This window comes from Eucyclogobius newberryi, unplaced genomic scaffold, assembly GCF_026437365.1.
Source record: "Eucyclogobius newberryi isolate DKJ021-1_F unplaced genomic scaffold, fEucNew1.0.hap1 SCAF_2, whole genome shotgun sequence".
Taxonomy (NCBI): Eukaryota; Metazoa; Chordata; class Actinopteri; order Gobiiformes; family Gobiidae; genus Eucyclogobius; species Eucyclogobius newberryi.
The window spans coordinates 10909127-10928707 of NW_027315834.1; the positions used below are offsets into that span (position 1 = coordinate 10909127).

Genomic DNA, 19581 nt, shown 5'->3' on the forward strand with positions numbered 1-19581 from the left:
ACTGAAACTGATATTTTGTATGACCACCATTAGCTGTTTAGCCATGTTACACATGGTTCAAATCTCTATTATATGCGGTTAAAATTTCTATTATATATGGTTAAAATCTCAGTTATATTTGGTTAAAATCTCTGTTGTACCTGGTTAAAATCTCTATTATACATGGTTAAAATCTCTTTTATACATGGTTAAAATCTCTTTTATACATGGTTAAAATCTCAGTTATATTTGGTTAAAATCTCTGCTGTATATTGTTAAAATCTCTATTATATGTGGTTAAAATCTCTTTTATACATGGTTAAAATCTTTGTTATATATGGTTAAAATCTCTGTTATACGTGATTAAAATCTCTGTTATACATGGTTAAAATCTCTGTTATACATGGTTAAAATCTCTGTTATACGTGGTTAAAATCTCTCTTATACATGGTTAAAATCTCTGTTATACGTGATTAAAATCTCTGTTATACGTGGTTAAAATCTCTCTTATACATGGTTAAAATCTCTGTTATACATGGTTAAAATCTCTGTTATACGTGGTTAAAATCTCTGTTATATTGGGTTAAAATCTCTGTTAATGTTGATTAAAATCTCTATTACATGTGGTTAAAATCTCTATTATACATGGTTAAAATCTATGTTATACGTGGTTAAAATCTCTGTCTAACATGTTAAAACATCCCCATACATTGTCCATCCACCCTGTGTTTACCTGGTCCTGGGCGGGGGTCCGGTCCGTGCCCGTGCCCTGCCACTCTGCTTCCTGTACTGCATCCAGCCGCACACCAGCTCGTGCGCGATCATCACGTACAGGAGGAAGATGAGCACCCCGGGGTCCATGCGCTGCTCGTGTCCGCTGCTCCAGCCCAGTCGTGGTCCTCTCTGCACCAAGCCGGTCTCTGCACCGAGCCGGTGTCTGCAGCAACAGATCAGAGGCAGAGAGAGGGGAGCATGTTGCCGTAGAGACGCCTCGGTTGCTAGGGACAACTCCTCAGCATCTCCTCATCAGTGAACGCAGCCAATCAGGCAGCTCAAGTCAAAGCCCTTCTATCCCTTTAATCCCCTTTAATCCATCTTTATCTTTCTAAATGGTGTAAAATAAAAACATTGATACTAAACATGGCACAGGGAATAAAACAAGTGAGTCATGTCCATAAAACCAATACATGCGGCTCTAACAATTAATCAACATATTTTGACTAATCGACTACAAAAATGTCACATTCTGGACTACACAGACTCTGAAATACATACAAAACACAGACAGCGGGATTATTCAAACAAAAATAAAAAAAAACTTGTATTCAAGAAGTCTTCAGTCACTATAATTTAACCTTGATTTGTTTTTTTAAAAAAAAGTACTTAGAAATCAATGTTGGACTAGTTGGCTAATTGAAAAAAAATAATAATAATTTCTTATGCCCTACCTATCACAAGTGCACATTGTGGGTGAAAGGTTTTACCACTTACCCCAAAACAAATCTCAGGCATTTTATTAACTAGAGGGGACCCTATTTTTCCTGTTCATGACGTAAACCCACAAAAACACCCACAAGAAATCTGTGCAGACAGCGATTGATCTATTGAGACACGGCTGGGAATCAAACCTGGGATCTTGTGGCTGAGTGGCAAGGCATTCACCTTGCCACTCAGCCATTCAGCATTATAATTAGTGGTCGAGTGGTTAAGGCACAGCACATGTGTACCAGGCTTAGAGTGGAGCTGGCCACAGTGTCGTGAGTTCGACTATTTAGTGCATATCCCCCTTTCGCTCTCATAAGTCCTTTACAATAAAGTATATGGGCCAAAAATCCCCCCCCCCCCCCCCCCCCCAAAAAAAAAAAAAAAAAAAGGAAATTTGAAAGAAAAATGAGTAAGACAGAAAGTAGCGCCAGGTTATAAATTCTCCCCTTTATGTACAAAGAACACATTTTCTGACAGTTTAAACATTGCAAGATAAAGGCACTATCATGTATTTTTATTTGTCAAAAAACGATTGTAAATTAGACTGGTTTGGGCCCTTATTTACATTGTGGTTGCAAGGTATGTTTTGGAAATTAAAAAAATAAAAAAAAAGCCTCAAAAATATAATTATGTCAACTGCAATTTAGTGAAATGCACTTTAATTCTCAAAAGATCATGTTATATCCAAAGAAAGGCACATATTTGAATTTATTTAATAATAATTTGCCATTTTTTTCAGCTGTAAACATAAGACTTTCCATACACTTTAATTTATAAGCAATAGAAGTGCGTCCAGGTAATATTCTCCGGAGCTTTCTTGGTTCTCTTTGTTTCGCTTTTGTCCCAGTTGTTTGTTCCCACTGTCGCCAGAAGATTTCCTTTTTATCGGACACATTGAGGGCTGCAGTTCCTGGTCTTGCCACCAGGGTTTCTCTGGGTGTTCCATCAGTCCACAGTGTCTGTGAAAAGGCGACGCGGGCGGTTCTGCTGCCGTGGTATCGCTTCAGCTCCCACACTGCCCAGTTCAGTCCAGATCCACAGAACTGATGTCGCCAGAGTCCTGCGAAAACACCAACGTTGTTTTTATCGGAGATGAAACAACAAAACCAAATCATAAAGCTGTTATTTACAACTGTTTTTCCCACAATTGAACTTTAATGTTTGAGGATCTGCTTGTCTTCACTGCGATGTTACGCTTTGCCTCAGATGTCCCATAGTATGGCATTAAACGTGTCTCCCATTTAATTGACACTGAGAGTTTTTATTGATAAAAAAATACCTTAAAAATACCTGCATTCTCACTGTGCACATACCGTGGAACTTTCCGGGCAAAGCCATGATATCTTTTCCTCACTGTCCCATGTGACATTCCCAGTTTGTCCTCGGAGCATCAGACTGGACTTTTTGAACAGACTCATGAGTGAAAATAGAAATACTATGCCAGAAATGGTTTGATATACTAGATGAATACATTTTTAATATAGTGAACGTAAATTTGGGACCTTCAATATAACTTAACCCGTTAAAATTCTGTTGTACCTGTAACTTTACTCCATTTTGTTCACCATTTGATAACAAAACAGTAGATCTCAGTCAAATTATCAACATTCTGAGATGAATCTGTGTCAGTTCGTTCTAAGTCTTGGATAAGCATTCCACTTGAATGTTTTTACTTCATTACAAGTCCCTGAATCTCATTTGTAGTTAACTTAGCTTCAACTCTGAAAAAGGAATTGTCAAAACCCAACAAATGCTCAGTGTGTCTGTCAATCCTCCAGCATCAGCTTTATTCCTTCATATAATTATATTATAATTAACAACATTAAGGCAGGATTTTAACTCTGATTTTCCTCTGTGCACAGCTCGTTTTCACTTATAATTAAGGAAATCTCAGCTTCACAGAGAGTCCAGTTTGTTTGTGCTCTTAAGGTTCAGGAACAGCTTCAGTTCAGTTCATTTTGTCAGGCGTTTGAGGGAAGATCAAGTTAGCGTAATTGCATTTTGGGTCCACAAAAATGAGACGAGATTTTGACATTGGGAAGTAGATTGGGAAGTAGATTTATGGAGCCACTGCTTAACCCTTTTCTTTTGTCCGAACCAGATGTAAAAACATTTACGTCACAAGATCTTGTTCAATCCCTAGTCATTTTTGTGTAATGGAGGCTGGGCAGATGCTCACTGAGAAATAGTTGAAGCCAGCAGCCATCGGGTGGTTTTGAGCCGGTGGGACACTTATGTGATCCGCCTGCAAACACAGAGGTATTTAAGTTTGAATCGAGACATGTTTGAGTCTTTTTAATGGAGAAGTCTATACTCTGTCCATATAAAATCATGTGGTTTGGAGTAGAATTCAGACTTTTGAGGAAGAAGCTAATTTGATGGGAAATGGCTATAGTTATTCTAAAAAGAGCTAAACAAATACAACTGGACTCACTTAGTTTTTCTCACAACCAGGAAGCTTCTTCAGGGCTTGTGTTGGTGACCGTAGATCCCACTGTTGGGCATCTTAAACTACGTAAGTCCAAATATTTGTTTTTTTTTTTTAGAATAATTATATGCCTAGTTGTCTCAAAACCTTCATAATTTAATACGATTTTGAATGATGACTTTTTTTAAGTAAAGCAAGGATTTTAGGAACATTTTTAAAGTTTAAACAACATACTTGATGAACCAGCGACAGTCTGGGAGAAGAAGGGAAACAAACTCTTGTGAGCGCTGTTGGAAATATTAACAAGAAATTCATGGGCTATAAGCATGGATATTTGCTTAAGAATCTGTCACAACACTGTGGCCGGCTGCACCTGGAGCCTGGCATTCATGTGCAGTGCCTTAACCACTCCAACACCGGGCAACACTAGAAGTCCACCGTTTTTACAAGAAAAAATCCTTTCAATTTAAACCGGAGTGACCCTGTTGTTCCCAAAACTGTCTAAAGACCAGGCTATATTTTGGAACAAAGTCCCAAGCCTAAACGATACAAAGATTATGTAAAGTCACCTAAAATACAGCTTTGACAGTCATATAAGAGACTTTTCTTATAGGAGACGGTGCTATCAGCAGAATGCACACCACACATTTTTCCAGCATTACTGTTTCTGAGATGACCTTCCTAATGTTTGGCCACACATCGAGTGAAAGAGCTGATTGTGCACGTGGGTGCAATGGACCCGTGACGGGAACAGACTGAAGTTTTGAAAAGAGAGTATTTGAAGTTATTCAAGGTGCTTGATATGATGAAAATCATAGACATTCATAAGTGGACCTCTTCCAAACATCGAAAGGAAGATAAACAAGTTTACCCGGCTGCTTCAGCTGAATACTTGGCTGTCCAAAAAGCATGCACCTTGAGGATTGTATTATATTGATAATTTGTATCTATTCTGGAAACGGAGAAATGGCTATGTAGAGGTGAAGTGAGGGTGCTGACAGAGAACCTGCTCCATGCTCAGAGGTATTGGACTGGACCTGGACAGGGTCCTGAGCAGATAGTTCAACATCAACAGCACCACAACCACAGCCTCCACCAAAGGATTCATCAGCAGCTTCTGCACCAACCCCAGCAAATGATTCAGCTCCACGCCTAATATAGTAAAATCAAGAGTTCTGATGTTACCAAGGAGGAAATCTTCCCCGCACAAAACTGTGTCACACCGGAATTCCAACTCTCCTGCTACACCAACAAAAGCCCCCCACATATCTTCCCTCGCCTTTTACCTGGTCCCAAAATCTAGCTAGGATGCACTGGATCTCAGTCTTATAGTTGTTATAAAAATACAACCAACTATGTGTACAAACAGTCTCCCCTTCTGTAGTCACATCAAACAGATGAGAAAACAAAAGACGAGATGAGAAATTTTATTCATATCCCCTGTGAAAAGATATTTTTCAGTCCCACTGAAACTAGTCCAAAACTTGCTGAACTAAATGTCAGATCATTCTAAATTAAAGTAATAATAGAGGATTTTTGGTGCCAAATCTGAGTCTCATTTCTTTGTAGCGTGGAGTAGTTCTCCCATGTCAATCATTCCTTGCATTCCACTGCACACCTGCAGCCTCGTTCCCAGGATAGCAACACATTTCCCTGGCTGTGCATGCGTGGTTGTTATGCCGGTGTGTGTTTAGCGAGGTCCTTCAGTTTACAGTACAAAATGATGACAGAGCTGGCTCAGAAGAGACAGAAATCTGCGGAGACGAGAGATGTGATGCGATCCGTCGCGCTAATAAACAAACGCACGTGTCGCAGCGGGGCTGTTGCGTGCTTCAGCACGAGGTTTGATGGTAGGTGGCCTCTTGGAAACAACTGGAGGGTGGGGGGGTGAGTGTACACATGCACATTTTTAACAAAAGGTACTAACAGTTTTTTTAAGTTCTCAAATCAGTGAAAAATCCTCTATTATTCCTTTATTAATTGTATGTCTTCTTATAATCTTGATTTTATGTTTTTGGTAACTGAAACATGGCTTGGCAAAAACACAGGAAATGTAGTTCTAATAGAACTGCTCCACCCAACTTTAAATCTGAATCTGAAACACGAGAAAAAAAAAGGGTGGAGTGTATGTGCAGTTTTTAGATCTGAAATAGTTACCCACAGGTTGACTTTTGGGGTGTTTTGATTATTTGAGTATGTATCCTTTAAAATGGAGCTAAAATAGTCTCCATTCATACTCTTCACTGTTTTATACAGGCCACCACAGCACTGCCAAAGTTGTATTGATGAGATGAGATGCCTTCAGTTTTATGCACAGGCTTTGATGGTTTGGTCTTCACAGGTGATTTCAATGTGCATGTTGATAAAATTTGTGAAAGAAACAATAAAGAGCTTGTTGCAGTCCTTGAAACCTTTGGTCAGCGCGTGAGTGGCCCCACCCACAGCAGAGGGATCACTCGGGATTCTAATTCTAATTATAAAGGGGATTCATATTTCAAACATCAATGTGGTCAATGTTGCTCTGTCTGATCATTTCTGTGTCTATTTATACAACCCACATTTGGTAGTGTTCGTTCATTTCCAGAAAAGGGGTCAATGTCACGGTTATGTTCTCATTACCTTCTGAACTATTATTTTCAGAAATTAATTAATTTAGATATTTGATTATAAAACTTGTTAAATGCCTAAAGCCTGGTGCCCCACATACGTCTTAAATACACACACATACATACATACAACATACCCACACTCATACAGTGTGTCATGATTCATATCTTGATCCAAGTCTTTAATCAATATCAACTTTGAATGTCACTTCATAAGTGGGAGGACATGAAAATCACTACAGTACTTGTACTATTAGAACTACTACAATGGGCTTGAATTTGAACTTTAACAGCCACATCAAATCATTAGCAGCTTTTTCCATCTAAAAAAAACAAATCAAAAGTATATTGTCTAAACCAGTCTTGGAAAGACTTCTTCGTGCGTTTGTCTCCAGTAGATTAGACTACTGTAATGGCCTGCTCACTGTACATCCAGAACACTGATTAGAACCAGGAAGTATGATCACATTAGTCCTGTTCTCAGGTCTCTGCACTGGCCCCTGTGGCTCAGAGAAGAGACTTTAAAGCAGGCGCTCTCCGGAGAGTGGTCAAAGACTCTTGTGTCCATTTCTCTACCGGGAAATTTAGAACCGGAGAGCGCGGGGAAGGGGGCGCGTTCTGCCCGTGAAAGTGAGCATACCCCGGGGACGCAGGTTGTCACTCACCGCTGCCTGTGCCTGGAGCCCCGGATAAGTTTACCGTGTTCCGCAAACGCTGTAGAATTAACATCAGTTTTATTCAGTAAACCCTTACAAATGCCATGTCGTAATGTTCAAAAATTAGACTTGTTGTGAACCGAGGAGAGAGAGAATGAGTCTAGATGAAGACGCTGAAAGCCCGGATATACTTTTTTACAAGTTCAGCCTTCTTTCCGCTAATACGACGTCCTCTGCACCGTAAACATCGCTTCAACTAGTTCAGAATGGTCCTCTAGTTATTGCTGTTACAGCTTCGCTCTTGGGACGTCATCTTTCGTCAATTTGATTGAAATTAGTGTTAGTGAGATTAGTGAGATTAGTGTGAGATTAGAACAGTGAACTGTTGTTCTGCCATTTTCCCAGTGGCGGGCCGTGGGTCTGGGGCTTGGGCCTTCAATGAGGTCATACACAGTCCCACGACTCCCACCCGACTAAATCCACCTCTTATTACCATCATATTACCATCATTATGATGCCATGGCTCTAGACACTATACATTTAGACAGAAACGCAGTTTAAACAGGCGTTGCCTCACCTTCTCTGTGCCGATGTCTGTGTGTTCTCCGCTCGTTCTCCACATTGTTCTCCGTGAGTGTTTAACACGGGTGTCCGCTCCGTGAGTGCTTAACGCAGGTGTCCGCTCCGTGAGTGCTTAACGCAGGTGTCCGCTCCGTGAGTGCTTAACGCAGGTGTCCGCTCCGTGAGTGCTTAACGCAGGTGTCCGCTCCGTGAGTGCTTAACACGGGTGTCCGCTCCGTGAGTGTTTAACACGGGTGTCCGCTCCGTGAGTGCTTAACACGGGTGTCCGCTCCGTGAGTGCTTAACGCAGGTGTCCGCTCCGTGAGTGCTTAACACGGGTGTCCGCTCCGTGAGTGCTTAACGCAGGTGTCCGCTCCGTGAGTGCTTAACGCAGGTGTCCGCTCCGTGAGTGCTTAACACGGGTGTCCGCTCCGTGAGTGCTTAACGCAGGTGTCCGCTCCGTGAGTGCTTAACGCAGGTGTCCGCTCCGTGAGTGCTTAACGCAGGTGTCCGCTCCGTGAGTGTTTAACACGGGTGTTCGCTCCGTGAGTGCTTAACGCAGGTGTCCGCTCCGTGAGTGCTTAACGCAGGTGTCCGCTCCGTGAGTGCTTAACGCAGGTGTCCGCTCCGTGAGTGCTTAACACGGGTGTCCGCTCCGTGAGTGCTTAACGCAGGTGTCCGCTCCGTGAGTGCTTAACGCAGGTGTCCGCTCCGTGAGTGCTTAACACGGGTGTCCGCTCCGTGAGTGCTTAACGCAGGTGTCCGCTCCGTGAGTGCTTAACGCAGGTGTCCGCTCCGTGAGTGCTTAACGCAGGTGTCCGCTCCGTGAGTGCTTAACACGGGTGTTCGCTCCGTGAGTGTTTAACACGGGTGTCCGCTCCGTGAGTGCTTAACACAGGTGTCCGCTCCGTGAGTGCTTAACGCAGGTGTCCGCTCCGTGAGTGCTTAACGCAGGTGTCCGCTCCGTGAGTGTTTAACACGGGTGTCCGCTCCGTGAGTGTTTAACACGGGTGTCCGCTCCGTGAGTGTTTAACACGGGTGTCCGCTCCGTGAGTGCTTAACGCAGGTGTCCGCTCCGTGAGTGCTTAACACGGGTGTTCGCTCCGTGAGTGTTTAACACGGGTGTCCGCTCCGTGAGTGCTTAACACGGGTGTCCGCTCCGTGAGTGCTTAACGCAGGTGTCCGCTCCGTGAGTGCTTAACGCAGGTGTCCGCTCCGTGAGTGTTTAACGCGGGTGTCCGCAACGCGGGTGTCCGCTCCGTGAGTGCTTAACACGCGTTCTCCACGTCGTTCTCCGCTCGTTGTCAACGCGTTTTCAACGAGTTTTCACCGCGTTTTCAACGCGCCATGTCCAAACTCTGAAAGTGGGGAACAAACCCGCCAGTAACAGCGTCGGCATAGGACGACCTCTCCTTACAATGTCTAACTTTTCTTGAAAAGTTCATTTTGAGAAAGGCATTATAATTATATCGATATATTGTCCTCCTTCAACATTGTGGGTTGAAAAAACAGCTTAGTAATACACGGATTAATGTGTCTGTCACAGCCAGTTTCCTCCATCAGAGTTTGTGAGGTTTCGCATAGCCCCGCCCATAGGACCTGCTTCTTAATATTGATGATCCAATCAAAAGACGTGCACGTGATGCACCTGCTCGATGGCTCCTGAGCAACAGCAGCAGACGTACAAGAGCCAACTCTGAAGCTGATTGGTTGACACATCATTTTCATTTCCATTTACTATAAGCTACAAGCACCAGCTCTGTTGAGTCTGAAGGCCTCGGTAGATTTTAGATCCCTGGCAACACATGATGGCTAAATATGATTGGATAAAAGCTTTAACATAAAGACCAGCCTCCAAATCTGAACCTGGGGCAGAAGCAGTGCAACCAAGAGGAAAGCCATTAAAATGAAGAGTATAACTCTTACTTTGGGGAACAATGTAATAAATATTTGTGGGAAAATATATATATATATATATTTTAATCATATTCTGATTATGTTTAGGCCAGCAGAGAAGGCCTTGCTTGCCCTGACGGCCCACCACTGCATTTTCCCATGTTATTTCTCTGACGGCCTGAGCGGGCTTGCATGTTCATCTGGGACTTTTGTAGTGCTCATTAATATTCTGACGTCACGCACGCGTTGATCTATTTTATGCAACTAAAATCTGGAATTGCCTTGTGCATGAATTGTGCTCTACAAAGAAACTGACCTGGCCTTGCCTCACCTCGCCTTTCCCCCCCAACATTGTGAAACAAACCAGTTCTGAAGGTTTTACCTGCTGACAGTGCAAACAAAACACTAAAGGGGTTTGGTTAGATGTGACTAATAGCTTCAGGGAACAGCTGAGGTGGCTGATATTTGTAACTTCAAAATAATAATGTAACAGTTGGTATTTTAAACGTTAAAAGAGAGCTCAGGAGGGGATATTGTTATTACAGATGAAGAGTGGAAAGTAATATGCACATCTTAATGGAAATGCAAAAAATCCCATGGAAAGGATTCTGTGGGGAAAATTATATTTTATGACTCTAAGTTAAAGTGCACATTATTCACAGGGTTCAGAAATATTGGACTGAGATTATTAAATTGCAAACTACACAGCAAACTATCTTCAATGTTAACATCACACTTGTATTTAAAAGGATGTATCTGGGGCATAAAACAACCAGATTTCTGGACACAGAAACTGACTTTGGGGACATGGAACGTCACCTCGCTGGAAGGACATTTATTTATTTCAAAATAAATTAATTTCTGTTTTTAGTTAGTTAGTTAGTTTATTTATTTGAGACAGGGACAGATACATTAACCTTATCAGTAGAGATGCATTGTACCAGGTGTAGCTCAAGTGCTATTTTCCACCTATCGTCCCGGGCAGCTGACTTTATTAAGTCCCACTGTGGAGAGTCCAATGTTTTGTCAAAGTCGGGCCCGCTCACTAATTTGCAACAAGAAAAACAGAAATAAATGAATGTGAAAACAATGTTATGTTAAAAATAAATACATGTGTAGCTAAATAAATGTTAAGAAAACAAATAAATGTGAAGAAAATAAACGTAAAAGTAAATATACAAATAAAGATGTTTCAAAAACAGATATTAAATTGTTTGTTTGAAAAATAATTCAGTAAAAAAGCATGAGTAAATACGGAAATGTAAAAACAAGCATACTATTGTGTATTCATGCACATAATATGCACTATTTTATAAATGCATGTATTTATTTATGCCTTTCCTTTTATTTTCATAATTTCAAGTAAGGATGTCACGATCCGATCACATGGTTTCAGACTCGATCGAAATCGGATGTTGCCTCCCGATTAGTGATCGAATATACATTTAACTCTTATTAGTTTGATCAGCGCTATACATTTCAAGCTTATTATTAGTCTCTCACCTCCGTATAACGCATGAATGGATCGCGACATGGCGGTAAACTTGAGTGTTGTTTTGCGCCGTGCAATCTTGCATGCCACAGCAGAGCGCATCACGCAGATTAAGGAAAAATGCTGCTAATATGAAGAAAGCCATGGGTGAGACGACGTGCGGTTTGGGCGAGGGCGTCATCACCATTCCGGAGCACATACACGGGGGTGTGCGGGCTGATAGCGCAGCATGATAGACACCGTGGCGACCGCGAGGATCAGAACACTCGCCCCTGGCTTACTCTCGACTCACCATTCAGACGGATTTCATCAAGAAAAACATAAATGTTATTATTTAAGCCACAAGAGTATTAAGAGTGCAGTTCTGAAAAGCACATTACTGGCCTTACTTTATGACACTGTTGCACTTTCATTTAATACTCACTTTGCTTATTTGTTTACATGCCTGCTGGATATTTTAAGTTGAGCTGCTATTTTTATTTAATTCAAATTTTGCACTATTATTTCTTATTCAAGCTACCCCAAAGAAAGGTGCACTGTTAAAGTGTTAAGAAATAAAATAAAAACTGGGGACAACCTGTTTATGTTGCATTTGTGCATTTTTTGAATGTGTTACGAAAGTATCGGATTGGGACTCAGTATCGGCAGATACTCAAAATCAGATGACTCGGAATCGCATCGGGGCCAAAAAAAAACCTGATCGGGACATCCCTATTTCAAGATTTATTCTTGTATTAATTTCCAATTATGTAATTTTAGGTCCTCCATACAAATGGGACAAATAGGCATAGTCAGACTTTGCTTAAAGTTTCCCACCTGGGACACTTTTTTGTTTTGATTTGCTTTTGATTTCAAACTGAATTTAGGATAAATTGCCGGTCATAACTGATACTTATTGTTTTGTTGTGGTTCTATACTCACAGTGAGCTCTTGTTCGTATGTTTCGTTGGAGAATCCGGCTGGACCTGCAGAGGGAGTGTCCTGCTTGTTTTTGGTCCTCAGATAATAAACCAGCAGGGCAATGAGAGTCGACACGAGCAGAAGAACCACGATGACTGAGGCAGCGAGGCCTCCAACGTCAATATGTCTTCCCTCTGTTCACACAAAGGTTTGTTAGATCAAAAATGGATGGAGAGAAAAATCCTCACCTTTATGTCATTTACTTGGGTCACCTAATAAAGGAAAACATTTCAAATTCTAATCATACATGTTCAGTACTAGTGTGAATAAAGGATAATACATTATTTGCACACCACTTCTACTGAGAATAAGTTCAACGCTCTTATATATATATTATTAGGCTACCCCAAATAAATTGTATGTTTGCTGTAACCCGACCCAAAATGTTTCAAGTGGGTTGTTCGGTAGGTAAATTCTTTTTTTTTTAACTTTGAAGGCAAAAAAAGATATTAAAATGTTGCCATTTTTTGACTCGGAGTGACTTCAACAGTCAATGACGGAAAACGTCTCGATCGGGAGACTAAATCTCAGATTTTAAGATATTTCAATTGACATTTTGTACGCCGTTACACGTGCGCTGCCATGTTTGTTGGGATGACGCTACTGGGCGTGTTTATGTTATCAAATTTAACATGAAGCCACAACATGACGCAGAACGACATGAGTGGTTCAGCCATGTCAGAACGACATGAGCCAGTTCAGTGGCGCCGACAGAGGCAGGTAAAAGGCAATATGGATTCCCTCCTGCATGGTCCGTTTCATACAGAAGCATATGGAGGACCGGAAATGTAAGCGCATATGTGATACGCAACGCATTAATTGTCCCTTGGGATGAAAATTAAGTTCAACTGCGTGGAAAGTACGGTCGGCGAGTCTGCGAAATATTAGTATAATTTAAAAAATGTGCGTAATTTTGACAAAATGCTGATATTTGTGTTTCAGTCAGCTAGTTTTATACCGGGTCGGTCAGGTTACGGCAAACAGACATATTATTTTGCTCAGCCTTATTATTATTATATAAAAAAAAAGAAAATGTCACCTCTATTGGGAAATTCATGGTTAAACTCATGGTTACACGTTTTCACATACATTGTTTTTGATATAATAGGTCAGTTATAATAGGTATTAGTGGTCTACAAAACATCAAAATGTATTTTCTATTTTCATAGAGGAGCTAAAATTGTAGCAAAACAGTTTGGCACAGTTGGAAACTTGTTCCGAATATACTTTTTGATTCAAAGAGGTCAACAGCACCAAAATGCCTGTTCCTAGAGATCTGAAACTTTACACATAATCTTACAATGAAGTATGACTGCTTAGGACCTTTACAAATTAACAATATTCAGGCAAGACCTGACAGTGTTCATGTGCACATCTGCAGAAACTAGAAGGACTAAGCTTTCTAATGATGCATCACACTCACATATGGAACGTAAAGATCCTCTTTTAATAAGCAATGTCATTTGGGTATGTCCAACCATTGTGCACAGGGCGAAATAGGTGGATGGCAGGGACGCTGCATCCCATTAGGCATACCAGGCAATTGCCTGGGGCCCCAGGCCACTAAGGTGCCCCGCGAAGCCGCCCGTGCGCTTAATATATGGTTTATTTCTGGCGCTTACTGACCGTGTACTGTTGACACAGGATTACGTCATTTCTAAACTTCTTCGTGTGCGCGATAGTCGACTACTGCCCCTATGGACGTTGTCGGTATAAGTTTCGTTTTTCGGCCTCATGCGTTCAGTCGAGCATGTCCGGCAGTGCAGCTACTGACAAAAACATCCCATTTTCTGCCTTGGGGTATCTTTGTCCGTAAGTTGAATGTTATTCTGTGTTATAATGTTGTTCTACGTTTGCATTTATAAACTTATGTCAAACTTAAACTTAATCTGTACTTCCTTTGAATGTTGGTTGTTGCTAGCTGCTGTGCATGTAGCCTTGTCACATTTTAAGATAGGCTATGTGTTCAAACCTTTATTTTCATTGCTCTTATATGTATCTGTTCATGTACAATTGATGTGAATGTACATTTATAAGGTTTACATGTGTTTACATGTTTTTATGTGTTTGTTACAGTTTTACAAAATTCCAATTGTCAAAGAGACAAGTTGTGGGGAAAAGCGTCTTAAAAGACATTAAAGACAAGTCTTCTCTACATGGTCGTTGGACTCTCTTTTTTGGATGTTTGCTATCTGTCTAGCCCTGGTAGTGACACCACAGTGAGGACAGAATAGACCGCGAAGATCTTTTGTGAACACTGGTCGGTAGGGCCCCCTAAGAATTTCTGCCTAGGGCCCCCACACTCCCTAGAATCGCCCCTGGTGGATGGTAACAGGTTTTAAATCAGGTTAAATTTAATAATAATTTCCTCTAAAAGATGCAGCGCTCAACTAAAGAACAGATTAAATATTGTATTGTACAATTATTCAGAACGGTTCTTACTTTTGACAGTGTCGGTGTCTCTCCCAGAGCAGTCCACGCCGACAGTATACTCGATGTCATCCAGGGCCAGGAACCCAGAACTGCCTTTGAAGCCCTCGAGCACAATCTGAGAGGTTCATGAAGGTGACATGATCAATGTTGCTGATCAATAAACAGTCAATCAATATATCATCATCATTTATTACCATTACTAACCCACAGACAGCAACAATACAAACAAGGTAATATATACATTTAATTTATCCTCCTCCAGACTTTGTAGACATATGTCTTTTATTGTTATAATTTTGATTTCACATAATTATATATATTTGTATAACTTGTACGAGTGTGTGCTCTCTCATTGATGAGTGAACAAAAGGAAAATAATTATAAGCAAAAGCAGAGTATTGTAGTGACCATTTAAGATTGAGTAGATATATTCTGCTTTTCTTCCCCAGGTACTTAGTATTGAACTATAACATAAGTCAGGGGTGGCCAATTATTTTCCTCCGAGGGCCATATTCGAATCCAGGCAAGTAGCAGAGGGCTGGCCCGCCATCATTGGTGTGAAAAAAAAAAAATCCCAAAAATTAAATATCAAATTAAATATCACTTTTCTGTCAAATATAGGCTATTGAATGTATTATTTAATTGATTTCACGTCATATTTATTAAGGATTTTTAAATAAATAAAATATTACTTGGACAAGCTTGGCGGGCCGGATTGAAAGGCGCTGCGGGCCGGATGTGGCCCGCGGGCCGTTGTTTGCCCAACCCTGACATAAGTATATCCTCATTTTACATTTAGTTCTTTGTAAAGCGCAATATTGATCAACAACAGCTTGATAACATAATTTTTTTATGTATACATCTATTTATTTTTTTCAGTTTTCAAATGTATAGGAAGGACAACAACCAAAATAGAACACAACACTGACCAGAAAATAAATAAATAGATAAACAAATAGATAAACACATAAACACATAAACACATAAATACATAAATACATACATAAATAAATATCAACCTAAGAATTAAAGCTATATTCAAATGAAAATAACAGTCCCAACTCAAATTTGTCCATTTCCAAATTAAAGCTCAATGTTATTTTCAGAGTCTTCATTTTTCAAATATCTCAAACATGCAAGAATCAATACATACTTAACGTGGAATAAGCAAATTTTGAGGAAACACTGTAAAAATGACCCCAAAAAATCTCTGGCTTTGATCACTGTGCGAGTCGTGTGGTCTTCTGTCTTTTAGTGATTTGTTTGTTCTGATTTTATGTATTTACTTATGCCTATTAGTCAGTTTATTGTTTTATTTGTACTTTTTGTTCTGCTTTATTCTATTTTAACTGCAGTGTTCACCTGTTCATGTGCAGCACTTTAGGAACGGCTTTTTAAAATGCCATGGGAATAAAGAGGATTCTCATTTAATATAATGCATTGATTTATTTTGGATACTATCTTAAAATACCAGATCCTGATACAAACCTGGTATTCCTGAGCGGAGGTGATGTCGGTGTCGAAGCGTCTCCAGGACCCCCCGGTTTCACTGGTGCTCAGTAACTCTGTGTTTTTGCCCTCAGAACGCAGCCACACCTTCAGCTCGCTCACACCTGAGTGACACCACAGAGCAACAAGAGACGGAGAAGGTTTTACTACAAGCCCAAAGGTTTCAGGTAACAAGCTGAAGTGGAAGAAGAATTATATTTTGTCACTTAAGTAAAAGTACACACAGCAGCAGGGGAAAATAAATACTATATATATATATATATATATATATATATATATATATATATATATATATATATATATATATATATATATATGGTGGAGAACGACCGAGCCAAGGTCCTCTGGAACTTCCAGATACAGACAGACAGAATGGTAATGGCGAACCAACTGGACATAGTGGTGGTGGACAAGGTGCAGAGGAAAGCAGTGGTGGTGGACATTGTAGTACCATGGTTACATCCGGAAAAAGGAACACGAGAAACTAGAGAAATACCAAGGCCTCAGAGAGGAGCTGTAGAAGGCCTGGAGCGTGAAGGTATCGGTGGTGCCCATAGTGATCGGAGCACTTGGGGCAGTGACCCCCAAACTGGAGGAATGGCTTGAGCAGATCCAAGGAAAGACGTCTGAGATCTCAGTCAAGAAAAGTGCAGTGCTAGGAACAGCAAAGATACTGTGCAGAACCCAGTGAGAGTTGATATATATATATATATATATATATATATATATATATATATATATATATATATATATATATATATATATACCCAAGTAAAAGTGTGACTTGAACACAATATTTGACACAGATTTTGAGAACTTCTGGTTCAACAAAAACAACATTATTGATTTTGTAGTGTTTCTAGTTGTTTTTAATTTGTAAAAAAACTCAAACAGTGAACGTGCTGAACAGTGTCATACAGTAAAGAAAAGTACTTTTATTTTCTAGGCTTGTTAAATTGTTAAATAATGCAGTAGTAGTAGTAGTAGTAGTAGTAGTAGTAGTAGTAGTAGTAGTAGTAGTAGTTGTATTAGCAGTAGTAGTAGTAGTAAAAAGTACAGAAACCTGCTCTCTAATGTAGTGTGAAATGAAAAGCATCCACTGTAAAAGTGAAGATACATAAATGTAAAATACTTTTGTACTACTTTACTTTCCACCACTGCATATAACATAAGCAGTGCCAGTATGGAGTATAAATAGATCTATAGATAGATTTATCAACAGAATATAGAGTAAGTGCATTGGTATTATTAAAGGAGACATATTATGCCTTTTCAGGTGTGCAATATTGAACTATAACATAAATATATCATCATTTTACATTTTGTTCATCATAATCCACACAATATTGATCAGCTTAGTAAGAGAAACAGGTCAATTTTGACTTCCTGTTCAAAACCACACTGTTCTTCGTGAAACGTCATTTCATCTTAAGAAGCCTATTGTCATTTACATCATTTTATTTTGGAAAAGTGGCTGCGTGACATTTAACACTTCTGCATTTTTCAAATAATTGTCACTAACTACAGAGAAGTGGGCGGGGACAGGGTGTAGGTGAAAACAGGAATTTTTGGAGTGCTCGAGCCTCAGATACAGGACATGTTGCAAAATATGTATTACATTCAGATGCGGCGCGTGAACATACCTGTAAAAGGCATATTGGCCCAAAATTTCAAGCAGGTGCCTTTAGTGGGTGGCAGGTGAGGACTCACCAACCAGGCATTCTGATTGGCTGCTGTCCTGTCGCTGCTGGGTAAAAACAGGAAGTGACCTGAGAAAAAGACGAGCACATGTGTTTTTGGTCTGGTTGTGGTGGTCCTGCAGTATAAATGTCCCTCACCTTTCTCATGGCCCAGGGTGTGGTCTGCGTCTGGGGCGGGATAGTGCGTCTCGGCCTCTCGACTGGTCAGCTCCCAGTCCAGACGGTCTTTGAGGACGTCCTGAGTGTTGCTCCAGTCGCACATGCCTTTCTCCAGAGAGCACTTTGAACCTGGACGCAAATATTATAGCAATATTAATTTCAATATTGTAAAGAAATTATATTTATTTTGTAAAAAGGGAAAAAAATGAATAAAAAATGAATAAATAATTATAAATAAATACATACATAAAACATTTTGCCTGTAGTCGCTGTCTGTAATTATGAGTTTTCCATACAGTACAAGTCTTTTGTCATTTGCGTACTTTGCTAAACATTAAAACACATGTTCAAACTTGGATCTGCTGTGGCTGATTTCTTGGCTGGATCTGGCCTTAATTATTTAAAAATGCTGAGCAATTTTCAAATAGATGACATAATGATTAAAAATACTGGGGCTCTTTACGACTAGTCCAACATCAAGAACTGAAATTAACTGTCACATCAACTGACTTTGGAAAGAGGGGTGAGACAGGGCTGTGCTTGGTCCCCCTTCTTGATCGCTTTGTACTTGGAACCATTGGCCCAATATATGAGATATTTTGGCTGCATTATTTTGACTAGATGAACTTTGTATTGAATAAAAAATGTATCATACACTATAGGAAATTGTTTTGTTACGGTTAGCTGCTGTTTTATGAATTGAACAAATACATATCATATGCTGGAAAAAAGTGTTTAAAAGTGTTTTGTAACAGTAATTTATTCACATTGATGCAAAGAACCATGGCCTATGCACCCCCTCCGCCTTTTAAACAAACAGACAAACATTGAATTTAAGCAAATGAGATAAAGTAACTGTCTACTCCTATGCTACTGTTGTTAGACTTTTGATAATGTAGTGCCCCGAGATCACGGTCAAACCTTGAGATTCACAGGGATGAGTCGAAATGTGGACGTCATCAACTGCGACGTGCGTGTTTTTGCCACCGGCGCCAATCACCTCAAACTCCAACTGGAAACAGAGTAAACACAACACACGTGAAAGAGGGACATTCCATCCACCATTGCCAAGTATCAGAGGTCTTCCTGCACCTGCCAGTCGACTAGGTCAGTAGAGATGTCACCACTGCCATGACGCCAAACATCGCCCTGGTTCAGACTGTCAGCGAAGATCTTCACCCGCTCCCCCTTCACCGGCTTCAAGTACACTGTGAGAGAGCCTTCAGAACGCACAAGAGCATGTCAAACAGTTGGCATGGTGGTTTTTACTTCTTTTCACATTGTATTATTGTTTTATAGAGAGGGAAAGATAAAGGAAAGGAAAAAATGAAACAAATACAAACAAAAATAACAAGAAACAGAGAACATATGAAACAAAACTGTTTTTGTTGTTGTTGACAGAATGTAATTCAGATTTAATACAAATCATTCAATTTTGTTAATGTCCATTGTTCATTGAGTCTGGTTTTTGAAATGGTGGTATTTACAAATGTTACAATGACCAAGCTTTTTTTCAGAAAAATAGGACTTAAAACTGAACATTGCTTGATAATTTGGGGTTAGGGTTAGACACTTTATAACAGGACTTCCCACCCTAACCCTAATTAAGAAGTCATGAAGCCTTAATCATGCCAAATAAATTAAATGTTCACTTGATTTGGGAAAGAATGCATTTTTCATTCTTTGTTAAGGCAAATTAAGGTGTAGTTATTATAAA

The 19581-nt window shown here is 40.1% G+C and overlaps 1 protein-coding gene across 2 annotated transcripts in view; it reads right to left on the reverse strand.

The window, feature by feature from the left end:
* Positions 1 to 2078: 2078 nt before the first annotated feature.
* Positions 2079 to 19581, reverse strand: part of mamdc4 (MAM domain containing 4) — a 51908-nt gene continuing 34405 nt past the window's right edge. Inside the window, exons 21-29 of one of the 2 annotated variants that reach the window (XM_072454533.1) lie at positions 18957 to 19084; positions 18786 to 18876; positions 17844 to 17993; positions 17649 to 17774; positions 15985 to 16109; positions 14506 to 14611; positions 12025 to 12197; positions 3644 to 3709; positions 2079 to 2524 (exon numbers count right to left, since the gene is read on the reverse strand). In XM_072454533.1, the coding sequence (XP_072310634.1) occupies positions 2489 to 2524; positions 3644 to 3709; positions 12025 to 12197; positions 14506 to 14611; positions 15985 to 16109; positions 17649 to 17774; positions 17844 to 17993; positions 18786 to 18876; positions 18957 to 19084 (1001 nt within the window). In that variant the 3' untranslated portion in view covers positions 2079 to 2488. The remainder of the gene's footprint in view (positions 2525 to 3643; positions 3710 to 12024; positions 12198 to 14505; positions 14612 to 15984; positions 16110 to 17648; positions 17775 to 17843; positions 17994 to 18785; positions 18877 to 18956; positions 19085 to 19581) is intronic. The other variant, XM_072454534.1, reaches the window with a different exon arrangement.